The 16,334-nt window shown below is 37.7% G+C and overlaps 1 protein-coding gene and 1 pseudogene across 2 annotated transcripts in view; both read right to left on the bottom strand.

Annotated features, from left to right (window-relative positions):
* Positions 1 to 128, bottom strand: part of LOC145485671 (EGF-like repeat and discoidin I-like domain-containing protein 3) — an 11,622-nt gene extending 11,494 nt beyond the window's left edge. The window contains exon 1 of the mRNA XM_081464305.1: positions 1 to 128. This exon is cut by the window's left edge and continues 446 nt beyond it. Within this exon, the coding sequence (XP_081320431.1) occupies positions 1 to 46 (46 nt within the window). The 5' untranslated portion in view covers positions 47 to 128.
* A 5,104-nt stretch (positions 129 to 5,232) lies between these two features.
* LOC145485251 (retinoschisin-like) lies at positions 5,233 to 10,557 on the bottom strand (annotated as a pseudogene). Its single transcript, XR_014049163.1, has 4 exons — positions 9,880 to 10,557; positions 9,147 to 9,260; positions 7,903 to 8,228; positions 5,233 to 6,171 (listed from the first exon to the last, which is right to left on the bottom strand). The product of XR_014049163.1 is annotated as a retinoschisin-like (transcript).
* Positions 10,558 to 16,334: the final 5,777 nt, after the last annotated feature.

Below are 16,334 nucleotides of genomic sequence, written 5' to 3'. Positions count from 1 at the left end.
CAGGTTTATGATAAAACGTCTCGGGATTTCTTATCAGTCGAACCATCAATTGCGTAATAGTAGCTCACTTTGTAAAAAGGTGATAACCTGGGGCTGTAAAATTTGTCGCAAGGGTTCATGGGATTATCGGGGGGGAGGGGGAAGGGAGGACAAAGAGTGCAAAAAGTGTTCACAGAAATATTCTCATCTTCTACTTCTATATGTCTCTTCTTCCGCATGCGATTGAGTTCTCTTAGGCCTCTTTTTCAAACGGAGGCCGGACCAGCAAAGCCTCAAGCATGTTGATGCGTTTTACGTAATGTTTATTTCCGTGAAATCAATTCACTTTCTCATAATCCAGGATTTTGACTCTTGATGAGTAATTTCTTAGAAAGCGATTTTGTAATAAGCACTCACGAAGTATCGACCACCCCGAGGTCATTTTCAATTGCGAGTAAAAATTATGAAAAATTTGCTAATTTATAACAACTTTATATTCTTTTAATCGGAGAGGTCCAAACGTCGTGACTTGTTATCGTTAGTCTTATTACAATTTTTTTTATTATTATTTATTCGCTCTCGATCGATTTATATTCTCAGTATTTATATAATAAGTTCGCTCTCAGTATTATATAATGAGTCAACTTATTCTGGCATTTTGATTGGCTCTTACCCATGACCTATTGGAGGACAGACGCACGGATGACGTCATTATTACACACATTTCCCTCTCTTCTGGTGGAAAGTTTCGAGAATTAAATAATATTTCACTTTACTGGGCGAAGAATAATGTAGAAAATAAGCCTTGCCTAGTCTATTGACAAGTACGAATGGCTGGAAGAAAAAGAAAAGCATGTTTCTTTGAAGAAAGTGACTCGGAAATACTCGAGTAGTCTCAGGCGAGCGAAACTTAGAGAAGCACAAAATATGTCTTTAAAATTATTTCAAGGTAAGAAAACATTGCTTTGCTTCGATTTTAACAAGCCCAATATGGAAAATGTTTACGAGAATAATTTAGTTTTAATTCGAAAATTCAACTTTTTCTTGTCTCGAATAATTGTTTGGTAGGAAAGAAATATCACAATACCACATCTTAAAATAAACACATACCTTTGCTTTCCGACACGAATGTTCCAGTTCGCTTGAGGGCACAGCAGCGAGCAAAGTATAGCTCACTACAGCTGTATAATATTAACGTCAAACGCGTGCAAGCCACAAAAGTTAAACGCATAGTAACACAAACAAAAGTGGAACGTTCACTGCATGCGAATGAAAACAAAACGGACACCTCAAATAAAATCAAACAACACACTACACACAATATTGAACGGACGCAGCAAATAAAAGTGGCAAGTGAAATTGACTATGCGAGGAGGCCTGGCGCCTAGTAGTGAGGTCTCAGTCAAATTTCTTTCCAGCCTCGTCCCCAGGCTCTCTCTCCTCTGCCTCCCGCTTGTCGTTGCGACTTTGGTTGCGGCTGGTCACCTAAGGGGTGGCAGAGGGGAGAGAGCCTGGGAACGAAGCTGGTCTCTCTCTGGCAAATTTGTAGAAAAGGCTATCCTTAGGACTCAGAGTAATAAATTTGTCACTCACTCAAATATAAACTAATCGATATGGCAAGGACAGACCGATTACTATATCCACTTTCCGAATGATCTACCCTTAGCACTAACTTGACTTTGCACACAACAAACTGCACGGGTAATTTGAAAATGTGAGTCGAAAGTCTCGATTTTCCATGGAGATTGTTTATTTCTGATATATTTCAGTGGCTCAATAGTTTTCGATGTGCAGCTGGTAAATATTCAGCTTAGTCTGCAGATAAACATGCGACGAGCTTGCCCGCAGGCTGACCACGAGTACTGTAGTGGCGGATCTAAACCTTGCGCAAAGAGTGGGGTGGGGGGGGGGGGGGGGGCTGTTTTTTGTTTTTTGTTTTTTTTTGCTTGCCCTGCCGGCTTTTCTCCCTTCTGTGATTTTTCCTTGTTTTACCCAAAATATGGAGGGGGACCACTCCCCTAGATCCACCACGGACTTGTTAGTAATTTATTTTTACTAAGATTTGGTGAGCACTTAACTTTGAACGATTTCATTTGTCTTAAGATTCATTTTGGTGATCCCGAATGACACTTTAAAAAATGCTTTGAAATTTAACTACTAGTTAAATATCACAAGTTCTCTTAAAAATACACTGTGGCCCCAGAGAAAAAAATAGTAACAAAAATAATAGTAACTCACTCCAACGCATCTGTAAAAGACGTTCCAACTAGTTTCAACTTTATCCTAGAGTTGATTGACAAAATCAATTCAAACGTAATGTATCCATGACTTATTCTCAGTCTCTTTTGATTTTCTTTGGGATTATTCAGTCTTTTCTACGCCTCGCGTATCCACGACTAAAACCGCCAAAAATTTGGCCGGGAGCGACTTGACTGGGGCCTAAGTACTAGGCCTCAGAACTCTTTTCACAAATGCGTGTGCATAGTTAATTTCACTTTCATTTGCGGCTTGCGTTCAACTTTAGTTAGCAGTGTGCTATTTGATTTTATTTGAAGAGAGCGTTTTGCTTTCATCTGCAGTGTGAGTTCCATGCCACTTTTGTTTGAAGTGTGTTGGTTGATTTTATTACAGGAGTGCATTTTGCTTTTATTTGCGTTGTGCGTTCAATGGTTTTGTGGCTTGCATGCGATTGTTGAGTACATTCGCTCTTTCACTGGCAGTGATACTATGATTTTACTCGTAGTGTGCTTGGTCTAGTTTGCAGTGAGATTTTTTGTAGTTTCTGTTATTTTTGGCTCCTAGAGTTGTCCTTAATGGGTTACCGTACTTTCCACGAAAAGCAACGCTCGATTCACGTTTGACAGTGGCGTGACGTCCCTAAGCCAACCATAATTCTTTGCTATGCATGAAATCAATGAGTTGGCTCCATGTCGTCTAGACAATAGATTACGTCAAATTGCTATAACTTTCGTCTTTGTAAAACTGGGCAAAGGCCCCACTTTTGAGTTATACTGAAAGATTTTGAAATAAACAAGCTTTTTTACACCAGTAGTTTTTATTTCTTTATTGTAGAAAACAACTAGAATTCATATTGCCGAGCTTCTGTTCAGTAAAAGATCACAGAAGACGTCAAAATGTGGTAAGAACGAAAACGTGGCCCACGAGACGATAGCCTAGTGTGTCACTAATGTCCTTGCCACATTTTGACGTCTTTTGTGATCTATTTCTGAACAAAAGCAGGGAAATCTGAAACATTTTTGTGCAAGTAGTGCACTGTAGTGATATAATTATATTTATGTCATTTGCCGGTCACTGGGTTTGAGAAAAGCAGTAATTAGGCTAACCATGGTAGCTTGGATTGAGCCATCCTTTTCGAGTCTTCGCGGCGATCATTACATTGTGTTCTCGTGCAAGACACGTTACTCTCACGATGCCTCTCTCAACTCGGGTGTATCTACCGCTGAATTTAATGCTGGCGGTAACCCTACGATGGACTAGCATTCCATCTATGCTACAGAAACCAGGATATATCCCGGCAGCATGGACCATATGGCCTGATGCAGCCTTAACCAAGGACCCAGCCGTTTGAACTTTAAGCATTCTTGTGGTAATTATATATAGTGAGCTTTATATTATTGATGAAAAATTTACGCATTATAATATTGTACCCCAAAATTACAGGTCCTCCCATAGGCTACTTTGAAAATATACCTAATAATACACATGAAAATGTAAATTTCCAATAACATTTCTGTACATAGTATTTAGAACACGACATGTTCCACTGGCGTGTATTAGTAGGTGTAGCGTAGTCTATATGCATCGTAATTTACAATTATTTAAAATATCATATTGGCGGAGCTCCGGCGGCCCGAAGGGCCGCCAAGCGGAGCCCCATACTCATATAGGAAAGAAAAGGAAACCCATGAATTGATTTTCTCATGGTTATCGTGGCTAGCGGTATTGCTCACGGGCGCGTACGCGCGACGGCGACGACGACGACGACGGAGTCACGCAACATGGCGGCCATATTCCTAATTATAGGTAGACAGAGACATGCAGTCTTGGTTTACCGTATAGTTCTTTGATATCGGACATCCATGTTATGATTAATTGACGCCTGTCAAAACAAGGTATACGCTGACCATATCGCGCGCTCAAGTTTACAGCTCATCGAGGTCACGTGTTCTTATGAAGTTGATCGCTGACCAAGTGTTGGTTTTCGATTGGATCACGGGCTCATGTCAGGTTAACCTGTTGAAAACAGGGCAGGATTGTTCGGAAGTCGGTTAACGCTAACCCAGGATTAAAAGTTTACCGAATTATAACCTTTTCTTCTATACAATTTTTTTTTTGCTGCTTTGTTTTGTGTATATGGTGACTATTAAAACTCAAAACAGAAGGCCAAACAATATACAGAAAACCTCACCGCAAAGTTGCGAAACTCAAATCAAAATTCTACCTTTTCCTGGGTTAGCTTAATCGGGTTCTGAACAACCCGGCCCAGGAGCCACGCTTTTAGGCTGGTTTAAATCTATATATTACTACTATAATAGGTATTGCTATACACATGTAAATAGTATTTCAACTGCCATGGCAAAATATTGAAAAGAGCGTTTTCATTGTCACGCAATAAAAAATAAAATCAAAACCCATTCAGTGGATAAGGTCGAGAAACTGTGATATTACAGAAGATAAATAAAGAAGACAGTTCTCCAAGTTTAAGGTGTATGCGTTGCCCCAAAGTTGAGATATTCGTCGAAGTATTCTGCGCAAATTTACAGAGCCTAGTATGGAGCCGCCATCTTGGTGTCCCTCTGTGGTACACCAATATGGCGGCCAGAAAATAGTGTTTACATCTGGAACTTACTTTGGTTATCCGGGACAATGATTATCTGCACTCAACAAATGAACATTTAAATAAGCGCTTTACCAAATACGACAACGTCTTAAATGGCTAAAAATCACGATAAATACATACTTTTCGACAAACTTCATGTCACGCACCGCCATAACTTCGAAATTCAAAATGCGCTGGTTTCCAAACAAAGGGCGCTTTTGAGCTAGAAAGTTGTAAACAGATATAACTTTAGTACCTCTTATGCCCGATGAGGACAAAAACTATGGTGGTTGTTTAGTTTTGGATTTAAGAATTTGATGATGTCACGTGAAAACGCTCTGTACAGAAAACGTGTTTGTACAGTGAAATAGAGTCCTTTTCTCCTTTTTCAATGCAATACTAAGTCTATGACTATTCCCCAAAAAATATTGCCTGAATTTCTTGATTGGTTTGTAAACGAAATTGAAAGCACTCTAAGCATAAATATCGCTTGACAGCATTCATACCTACATAAAGAATTAATGATGGATTTTGAATACTGTACTGGAAGTGCCCGGCTGATAATCAAAACTTTCAAGTTTACGCTCTAGAAGCCGTATGCTTTTCCTCACATTACTGTAATGTCTGTTAAAAGCCATCTTTGTAAGGAATTAACCCCTGCCCTTTGCTCACGATAAAGCCTGAGCTGACGACTGGGTTTTAAACGCTCTCTTGTTTAAAAAGAAATCTCAAGGTGTCTAATTGTTGAATAGAAACACGAGTGAAAGTCTGAGAGAACTTGCCAAGAAATGCCGTTGAAACACTGTTGGGTGTTGTTTGCGCAACTTTTTCTCCTTCTCCCAAAACATCCACGAGTGCAACTGTAGCTTGATGGTAAACACGGCGACAAAAATGAAAGTAACAATACTTGATTTCTTACTGGTAATATTCCAAAGGAACATGTTTGTTCGCTGAGGCACATAGTTGTTTTGTGCGCGTATATTTTTGCCAACATGCAGTTTGATCATGTTGATTGAACCGTTAGAGGATTTGGAGTACTTACTAGTCGAAATATACAGATTAAATAACGTGGTTTGAAATTGTTTGTGCAGAAACGTTCCTCCTTTTTACGCGGTCGTGATATTTTGCAGTAGTAAACCATTATGAAACCATTCCTGGCATGATAAGTCCAGTCATCAGTTTGAGTTTGTCACCTTAAAAGGTTAAATATTAACAAAACAGCCGTAGAGTTCCATTCTCAAAGAAATGTGATTTTTCCATCCTGTGGGTATCAGCCTCAAATATCGTGCTTTGATTGGTGGATTCAAAGGATGTTTCACCACGGTTTCAGAATCACTGTTTCCAACAAACTCCTAAAAATGTATTGAATGGAAATTCAATATGTAAACCAGGTAAGATATAATGTACATTACTTGTAAAAATATCGGACACCCATGATCACATTTCGGAAAAAGTTTGGACAAAAATTTCGGGCAGCATTGAACATAGCTAACGTAAAAAAAAAAACGCGAATCAGACTTAAACAACTTTAACATCTGTGAAAATGTTAGTTTTTCTGCACCCTCAAGATTTTTCAGATACACCAACGAGAAAATAACACAAATTTGATCAAGCCAATACGTTATGTCAAGCAGTGTTTCAAGTAGAGTTCGCTCCACAAGAGAAACAACAAGTATTTAATGGCTGGTCCCAAGGAAAACACTGAATTTTTTCCCCGAAAATTTGAGAGTTGAGGGAAAGTAATCTTGTAACAATTAACAAATGGTAAACGCCATAGCGTTCAATATTGAGTCATGGATGCATGTGGGAGGATGCTAAGGCCAAGTTCAAACGCCGTGCTACACATGAGCCGAATCGAATGCTAATGAGGAAGAACAAAGGATTTTCTCATTTGCATTCGATTCGGCTCATGTGAAGTATGACGTCTGAACTTGGCCTAAGCACGAAAGAGGCGTAAGAGTCGCATAATTTTTGCTTTGTGCTCGTTTGCCTGTGCATTCCGCTGCAGTTTTTCTCGATTTTAGGGAGTCAAAACACAACAGCAACGGCAACGAGTACAGTTGCAGTGAATGTGCTTAATAACACTGTAAATTCTAACGAGATTCAAAAGCTGAATATAAGGTCGTTTTTTAATCGACGTTGTCCTTCGCGATGTTGTCGTTGTTGTTTGAACTCCCTTCTTTTGTGCAGGCGGGAAGCGTCTGTCCGCACTTTCGACCATCTGTTTTTTTAAAACGTGCCTTCAAAGTAGAGCTATTTTCGTGTTTGGTTCAAAACTCGATTTAACGGGTAGAAAATCTTCTTTTAACCGTTCAAGGAACAACATTGAATTATAATTACAACATGGCTCAACAAACAGCTATAATAAATCTATAGTTGAAAAAAGGAATTTGGACTTTTGAGCGAATATTAATTTTTTTTGAGCGCCGGCAATATGTGTTATTTTTCCAGTTTCGGCAGGCATGCAACTTGTGTCGAGCGGACCGAGCTTCAATTAATCCTAGAAAAGTTCAATTAGCATTTTCAATCAAATAAAAACTCATTTTAGTGATTGACTAGGCAACGACTTCGAAATTCCAGCTTTTGAGAAAAATCAAATTTTTAAAGTGAAATCAGTGGTCGGTTTTTACAGAGACAGCCTCTTGAGAGGGATCACCTTGGGTATAATGCCTATAAGGGGGATTTCTTCTTATCTTGATCTTCTCTTGGCTCCTGCTTTGTTAATTTGATGTTTACAGTTCGGTGTCTCGAGCGGCATGGCGGTTCGCCCATGGCAAAGGTTCTTTTCTTGATTAACTTGGGGACTTTATCTGAAATTGGCTTTAATGCCGTTATTTCTACAAATTCAGAATTGCTTAGCCTTTTTGTGTTGATTTTGATCAGTTAAGTTTGAGTCATTTTTGTGGGTTTATCTGACGTTTGCCGGAAGAAATTTTGAGAAACCCAAGATGGCGGATACAAGATAGATAAAGACAGTCACACGCAAATGTCTATCAATCTTTCAGCTTAATTCGTACATGGCTTTTTATTTGCTTTGGGCAAATAAATAAATAAGTAAATAAATAAATAAAACTCCATCCAACCTTATCTACGATCTCTCCTTGTTGCCTGAAAACCTGGAATGAATTTCCATCGTTTCCATACAGCAACTTGTATTTGGTCACCCATTGGTTGACTTGATTTCTTCCTTGGGTCGCCACGTAAGTAACATCTGTCTCAATACCAAGATCGATTTGAAACCACTGGTTCAGATTTTTTGCTTTTGATGACCACGCTCCTTTGTAATTTCCGTTAAGCTTGAAGTGAAGTCTCCCTTGGTTTGGAGAATGATAATTATCATACTGACTAGAGGCTGAAATCTGTGCAGCTGTAATTTTGTAATTTTCCATTCCCAAAGCCACTGAACACTCTAAATTATAATATGAAAGAAAGTAATTTAGAACTATTTTACTAAAATAATAGATAAATAGATCTAAAAGCTATGTGCTTTTAACCTTCGAGTGTACAAAGGAAGGGGGTAAGGTGGAAGTGGGGTGGGGATGGGCGTGCAAGACACCCCCGGAAGTTTCCTCAGATTTTTACGAAAATAATTATTCTGTGGTGCTTGCAGTGTGTCAGCTGTTTCTTTGAGTCATTTGACATCATCATGGCAACCTTATTTGATATGGAGGTCAAGCCAAATTCGGTCAGAACTCGTCATTTCTTATCTTTTTGTCTTGCAAGCAACATTGCAGAATTATTACTTTTTTACATCCCGTCATAATTTTGTATAAATGGTCTATTAAGTGCAAAACAATTTTAATAAGTTTTATCACAACGAAAACCCAGGCGAGGGATGCCATCCACCTACAGCAACTGCAGCTCTGCTATCTCAAAATTTTAACTAGTTTTTACTTAAATTTAAATAAAGGCATTATGAATCCTCTGCAGAATTTGCTTGAACTTGTAGCTTTATTTCACCTGGCGACGGATAGTGGAAAATGAGTCACCTGGATCGGATGTCACGTTGTGGGTTCTCAGCCAATGAAAAGAAAGGAAAATGCATCGAATGATAATTTGACTTATCATATAAACAGTGTTATACATGCAGTAAGCCAAATTATTATTTTAAATAAGCGCAAACAACTATGTTAATTTGCGCAACAAACTGATGCTAAATAAACAATTCATAGAATAGTGCAAAAGAAAACAATTTTCTTCGTCGAATGTGTCAAATTTTTCAATTCTAAAATAAACCAAAGCTGACAGTTTGATTAAAAATAAAGGGATAATGGACAAGGCAGTTTATGTCTCATAAATAACAAAAATGAGGTTATATCTTATTCACCTGTCATGCAATGATAACCCGTATATCCCGGCGCGCAGGCACAACGATATTTATCCTCTTCGTAATTTGGAATGCAATTGCCACCGTTCTACACGGACTACTTGAGCATGGTGTCTATGATCAAAAGAAAAATTAACCAAGTGGATAACCACGATATCATATAACACTAACGCTACAAGCTAAAAAAGGGAAGAGATCAAACTATGAAAAATGTTTAAAATATAAAGAAAAGACATATTAATTTCTAGCTCCCTAACATGATTAAGTACATTATTTATGGCCCGAGACCGTTCGTTTTCATAACTTTTGAACACTATTGAATGTTATTAATATTAATAGCAACGTTGTCATTCCGAAATTCAAGTAAATTAAGGTTACCGAGTCGTGGATCAATTATTTTTACCAAATACAAGATCTTTCAAACGTTCTGTTGTTCTTCGTTCAGCCATACCCGTTAACAATGACTTGTTTTTCACAAATATTGCATCATTTATAATCAACTAAATATGTTTCGTTCTGTAAGGTTATGACACAATTTAATTTGACGCAGTTTCATTAAAATAAGCGCCCGCATGTTTGACCCGACAGACTACTGTACTGTAAGATGAATATATTTTCGTGATTAAATCTCATGATTCTCCCCTATTCCTTTCAATGAAAACATATACCTCAGCACAAACTGCTGTTAAATCGAAGCTGTACTACTTAATGAGTATCATTTCAAGCCACATACCTTTATGCTGTAATGGTGAAACTGCTGCGAAACGGTCAGGTTGTTAGGACTTCTGAACATGTCTTCACTTAGCAGTTCACAGCGAAACTTTCCATTTTCGTCTGGCAACAGAGCGATGTTGAACGAAACGCAGGGGGGATTATTAACACAAATGAAAGCGCATTCATTCGCCTGAACCACTTCACAAGAAGAGTCTAAGAGGGACCCTTGAAGATGCTGAAACTTGTGAACTACAAAATTTGCGTACGATATTCCGTTTTGAGAAGCAGATCGCTTTAAACCATGATCACCTCGAAGCGAATGCTGATGCTGGCCAGTTACACTCGAAAAACGGAGCAGAACAACCGTAAAAAGGAAATAAAACATTTCATCCAGCTGACATATGGTTTTAGCTCGAAAAATCTCTTTGAATTGAACAAGAATTTAAACGGATGTTGTAAATCAAATAGGTTTATGTTAAAAACGTCGGGGGGTTTCTTATAGGTCGAACTGTCACTTACATAATATTATATTACAGCTTTGCAAAAAGGTGATAACCTGGAGCCGTAAATTTTGACGCAAGGGTTCCTGGGATTGTTTGGGCGGGCAAAACTGTTCGCAGGAATATTCTTAGCCCCAGGCTGTCACTCCGTCCGCATTGTGAGCTATTGTTGCCGAGTTCTCTCTTTCCTCTTTTTCAAACCGAGGCCAGACAGGCAAAGCTCTTCGCATGTTGATACGTCTTGCGTAAGTGTATATTTCCATGCAAAGCAACTCATCTTTCCATAATCATTTTTTTTTTACTTTTTACTCAGAAAATGACATTGACTTCCAACCCTGCTATCGCTCCTTCCTTCCGTCCTTAGATTCCTGTTAACTTTTTAGTAACTCCGCTGAACAGTATACAAAGCGCCGTCGATTGCCCGCAAGTCGGAAAAGATTTATTCACCAAGTGATTTGTTTCTGTGGCAATGTTTCTCATTCGTGGATCATTTCTTCACAGTCGACAGTAAATGTTTTTGAGCTCGAAGTTCTCACCGTTAAACCAATTCAATGCTGTTCAATGGAAGTAGCGCCGCTTCCGATGATTTTTCATTGGAAAGCAAACGCCGTGTTTTGGTAAATGTTTTTATCTTTTTAAGCATTGGAAAGGCAAAGGCTGTGTTTCGGTAACTTTTTTTGTTTTTTCATATCCGTTAATAAGGAAAAAAAATAAGAAAAAATAATAAAAATAAAAATTGCCGAGCCCGGTACGGATCGAACACACAACCTTTCACTTAAGCCACTTTGACAATGTTATGACGCAATTTATCATCAATAAGAGGACAGACGCATAAAAAACTTACGTCAATTTGTTAAATTGTTATCTACATAAATGCGGGGCTGTTAGAACAGCAGGCGCAAGAGTCGCGCAGAAGTCCTACGAGTCGATGGCTTATCCTTCAAATAAGTCGTTGTTGAGCTCGTTCAAGCGGAAGTGAATTACTGTCTTTCTGGTAATGTTTCTCACCCATGCTGATTCGTGGATCTGTTTTGATGTTTGACAATGGCGTCATTCGTCACTCAATGGAGCTGGAGTAGCGGGAGATTGTACAGGTAGATGTAAACTTAATTTCGAGCGACCACGTTCGGACGTACGCTATGAATGGACTCGCGTCATTTAATTAATTCAAAGACTCCATTCTCAACCTTTCATAAATCATTATTCGAGATCTAGCTGATTCGTAAATTGTTTAGGCGGTATAGAAAGTATGTTTTGTGTTTGTGTTCGATATGTTATGTGGCTACATTCAGATGGGAATTGTTATTACTGCTTTTTGCCTCGATGTGCATGAATTGTTGACTTTTACAGAGTAATTACAAGTAAACATCTTTGGGATATAACCTTATAAGTTCTTTGACTCGTAGAATCAGTATGTTTGTTGGTGGTTTGTCGCTGAGTGACAACAAATCTGTCCATTTGACGTCGGCGAGCTACATAACGCGGTGGGTGTGAGACTTATTTTGTTTGAACAAACCTTAGTCGTTCTCTGTAGCCGAGCTGTACATGCGCAACAGTTGTAGTCAAACGCTACTGAGTTGACAACACAGGAGTCGTACACAAATAAACGTTAGTTATATACAGACTCAGTTGAATAACATTATGGCTGATCGATTTGGGAAAAAGAGAAGAGAAATTTCTTAACTCCTTTTTTGCCTCCAAACCAAAGCCACGACTTGAAAATCATTACACATAAGTAGAATAAATAAATATTAAATATTAAATTGCATACACTATTTGAATCATGGAGTTTTTTTTTTCAGCAGTCTGTTCGTACTCAGCACGAGTCTGTGGTTCGCCGAACATTCTATTTTGACAGGTTTACATATCGTTAAAACAGAGACCGTTTTGCTTTCTAATCAGATCATCCCGTGTAGACACGCAAGGACACTCAACTTGTTCGCCAGTACAATCTTAATATTGACTCCTTCCACTGGGCCTCGCTTGATAAATAGATTTAGAAAATCTTACAAGTATATTTAAAAATTGAGTAAATGTAGTCAGGAGATGACATAATCGATCAAAGTGCCGTTTTTTGTCACTGACTTGTATATTTTAGCAAGACGTTTCGGTTAACTCTTAAGCCTTCATCAGTTGAAAAACCGCTTGATGTTACGCGCACTTATAAGTATGTTAAATTCGTTCTCACGATGAAATATATATCTGGAAGTTTTGTGATACCCGTGAAGTAGAATTTTTATTGCTCAGATGCAAACTTAAAAATAAAACATGTGTCCTCTAAGAATGGCATCGAATTAGAGGGTACAGCACGTAGAAATTTACTCGGTTGTCGGCTTATTCTTTAGTCCTTGAAAGAGCTTTCTAAAACTTACACATTGCGTGAAGCCTGTTGAGGAATCTGTGGCTGGCCCCCCAAAAAATCCGAGTTTTGCTCCGATATAACAAATAGTGCGATCATTGGACAGAGTCGCGATTATCCCAAAACAAGAAAAACCGACATATAAAGAGCACTACGCTAATCGTAAAAAATGTTACTAAGACTTTAAATCATCGTGTTGGTTGCCTTCGATGACATACAACAAAGAGTAATTTCATTACTAAGAAGTTTTATTATTTTGAAGCGCAAGAAGGTTGTGAGCACGCATTATATGTATATGCTGTGAAAGAGAATTATACCAAAACAAGGAGAACAACATAGATAAATTCAGGTTATTACAGCAAACATCTATTAGTAATAGTTTTTGAGAATCCTGGTGCCCGTTGTCCAAGACGACAGAAAACAAAGAGCAAATTCCCAAAGAAGTTTAATATATTTTGAAGCATTATAGATGAAATATGTAAGCAGTATTATGCACTACTCCAAGAACATCACCATAACACTATATTATTAAGATAAACATCTGTTACCAAAGGTGTTATTAATTAAGAGTTTATCAAAATTAAATTAGAGAACGTAAAATTGTCACTGCGCCAAGCCGTTGCCTAGATCAAAGGGGGGGGGGGGGGGGGATTAATAAAGAATAATTTGAATTGCATTTCATTGATTCAAAGCTTGTTGATACCTCTGGTCTAGTAACATTGAGGAGCCGAAATGCTCTATATAACCGCAACCTATCCATAATGGACTTTACACTGAAAAGTTGACTGAGGTATTGGTTGCTTGCCACTTTTAGATTCAGAAGTGTTCCTTTTTGTTTATGTCTTGTTCTGCTGTCACAGTATTAAGTATATGTTGACCGTCTGTCTTCCGTACATTTTCTTTTCATATCGAGTTTTTTTTTTTTTTTTTTTTACCTCGGCAAGGTTTTGACCGTTATACTGATCCTCGTGGTGATTGGAAAATCTGCACGAGTTGCCTTGAATAGCCCCTATGAATCAAGGACTTGCCAAAATTGGTCCAAGATTGTGCAGGCATTGCAGTCTAAAATTCGGAAAAGCTCGGAGTGCTAAAAGTGAGAAATTTTGACCTTGGCTATAATGGAGTTCTGGCGTCTCGAAAAGACCTGATTTTTTTCTACTTTGCTGTCCACTAAGCTAATATTTGTAATTCATTTAAGCTAATATTTTCAAGATATCATGATTGCTGAGGAGGGTAGCATTATCATGTCGTCGTAAATGATGGAATCTTTTAAAGAAAATGTAATTATAAAAAGTAAATTTAGAAATGTTTTCAGTTCTCTCTGACTAATATACCTAATAATTTTTAAAATAAGCTTTCTTAAGGAAATCAGAAATCGAAAATATGCATTGTTCTGTGGGTCATTGATTCATATTTTTAAGATTCTTATGTGCACCAATACTTATGTATATTAGTCATTGTATGTATTTAATTAATGGAGCGTTATATTAGCCTCAAGTCGAAGTAGGTTGAGGTTCATTAGGTCCCTAATTAAGCTCAAGGTAGAACCTATTGAAATCTATCAAAGTTACCAACAGTACTTTGCGTTCCCATTACACTATCGACATTTTAGGAAGTGCGTATATCGGTGTTGATTCGATTATCACAATCTAATTAAAGCTGTCAGAACCTAAAATAAATTCACATCTAAAACCAATATGAGGGAGCTGCCACAATTACAGTTCCAAAACTGTAACTTGCAAACGACTTCCGTTCAGACGAAGCTCCTAAGGTGAAAGACGTTTATTTGTCAAGATATCTGCTTACAAATTAAAATTTAATTTGACGTATGGAACGTTTATGAGTAAAAGGTAGCACGCTTGCGATACAGTACGGAAGAAATTATAGATATATGACTGTGCAAGAACATACTTGAGTTCCACTTGTGTTTGTCTCTTGAAAATTTTGAACCCAGGAAGTGAGTTATTTCAAGACGAAAACAAGGAGCAGGTAGCAACAAGCAAGTTAATTAGCAACCATAAGCAAGTAAATAAGGCCTCGTCCACACTACGCTTGAGAAATCTGAAAACGCCGCTTTATTTCTACGGTTAGGCTACCGTCCACACTAATCCGTCACGATAAAGAGTTTTTCGAAAACGCTCTACAAACCGAAGGAATTTGGAAACGCCGGCTTTGCGTTTTAGTGTAGACGAAGGTACATTTTGGAAACGAAGTTTTTCAAACCACCCCCCCCCCCCCCCGGAGGGGTACTACCAAAAAAATTGAGCGCTTTGTGTGGAATTCCAATTTGAAAGCAAGATAGTTTTTGTCAGTGGTAATTTCCTGAAACAAACTATTACGTTGATCGTTCTCACGGAAATATCATTGAAACTTCAATCGATATCACAAATTAGTTCACTCTTCCGTCACTCTGTAAGAAATGCTCAACACTATCTAAGCACGCGAGATTCGTGTTGATTTTTTACCGAGGAAGAGCTCCGGTATTTGTTCCTCGACTCCTAGAAAAGCATGGATTATTATTATTATGACGAAAACCACTTTTGACTTTTGACGTTCATCCGTTTTATATTGAATTACGTGTCTGCTAAGGGATATTACGCTCCAGACAAGAGCTCCAAATATTCTAGAATAACAGAATGAAAATGTTATATCGATATCAAAAGTATTTAGAAAAACAGAGTTTCTCAATTTCCCAAGTCCTAAATAGAGTTTCTTTGCTTTTTAGAAGTTCGAATCACAATGAAAAACTACTGTCAAAATAAACAAAAAAAGTAATAACGAGAGAGTAAAGATACTGTCTAACGTTTTAGAGATCGCAGATATCTCTTCAAGAACTTAACTTTGTGGACCTATATTACACATTTTTTTGGCTGAAAAATATAGCGCAACGACAATTTTTTTTTTTTTTCAAATTATATGTCCACTGGTCATCGAGTTAATGAAGACAGTTACACCATATTTTACAAATATGTTAGTTGGTCATTAGTTTGTTTATGTTTTAAAACCATTTCGCCTTAATCATCCGTTACCCGACTAAAACTAATGCTTGAAAGATGTTTAAAACAAAAAATTGGTATGATGCTCGTACTAAAGTCAAAAGATCTAGAATACATACACGCTGAGATCACGTGCATAGCGTTAACTAAATAGGAACAACTTGCCTTATAAAGCCATAGAGTTTGTTCATGTTCAATCGGAAACCCCCATTACCTTGGGGTATATTAAGGTTGTATTCTATTCATGAAATACGCTAGGCTTTGGTAGGATAATAAAAATTGTTTTCAATTGCACAATAAAAGAATACTGTTCTATTTTATTTTTTCCGGAGTTAAATTTTACTTCACATTATGCCGTTGAAGCACAAAATCCGCGAAGAGGTAAAACAAAATTTATTCTCGTTATAAAGGAAACTCCTTTGCCAAATAGAATATCATTATAGCTCTCTGAAGTAATCAAGAGTAGAGGTACTTAGGACCATTGAGTTTGTGAGTCATGGTTTTTCAACCAATATTTACTTGGCAACAGTTAATGACATAATTAATGACGACAGTTATTCTGAGTAACCCAATTCCTTTAAATTGCGCTGCTGCAAGACAGAAAACAATTTCATTGAAA

This window comes from Orbicella franksi, chromosome 4, assembly GCF_964199315.1.
Source record: "Orbicella franksi chromosome 4, jaOrbFran1.1, whole genome shotgun sequence".
Classification (NCBI taxonomy): Eukaryota; Metazoa; Cnidaria; class Anthozoa; order Scleractinia; family Merulinidae; genus Orbicella; species Orbicella franksi.
This window is presented reverse-complemented; position numbering and strand designations above follow the sequence as displayed.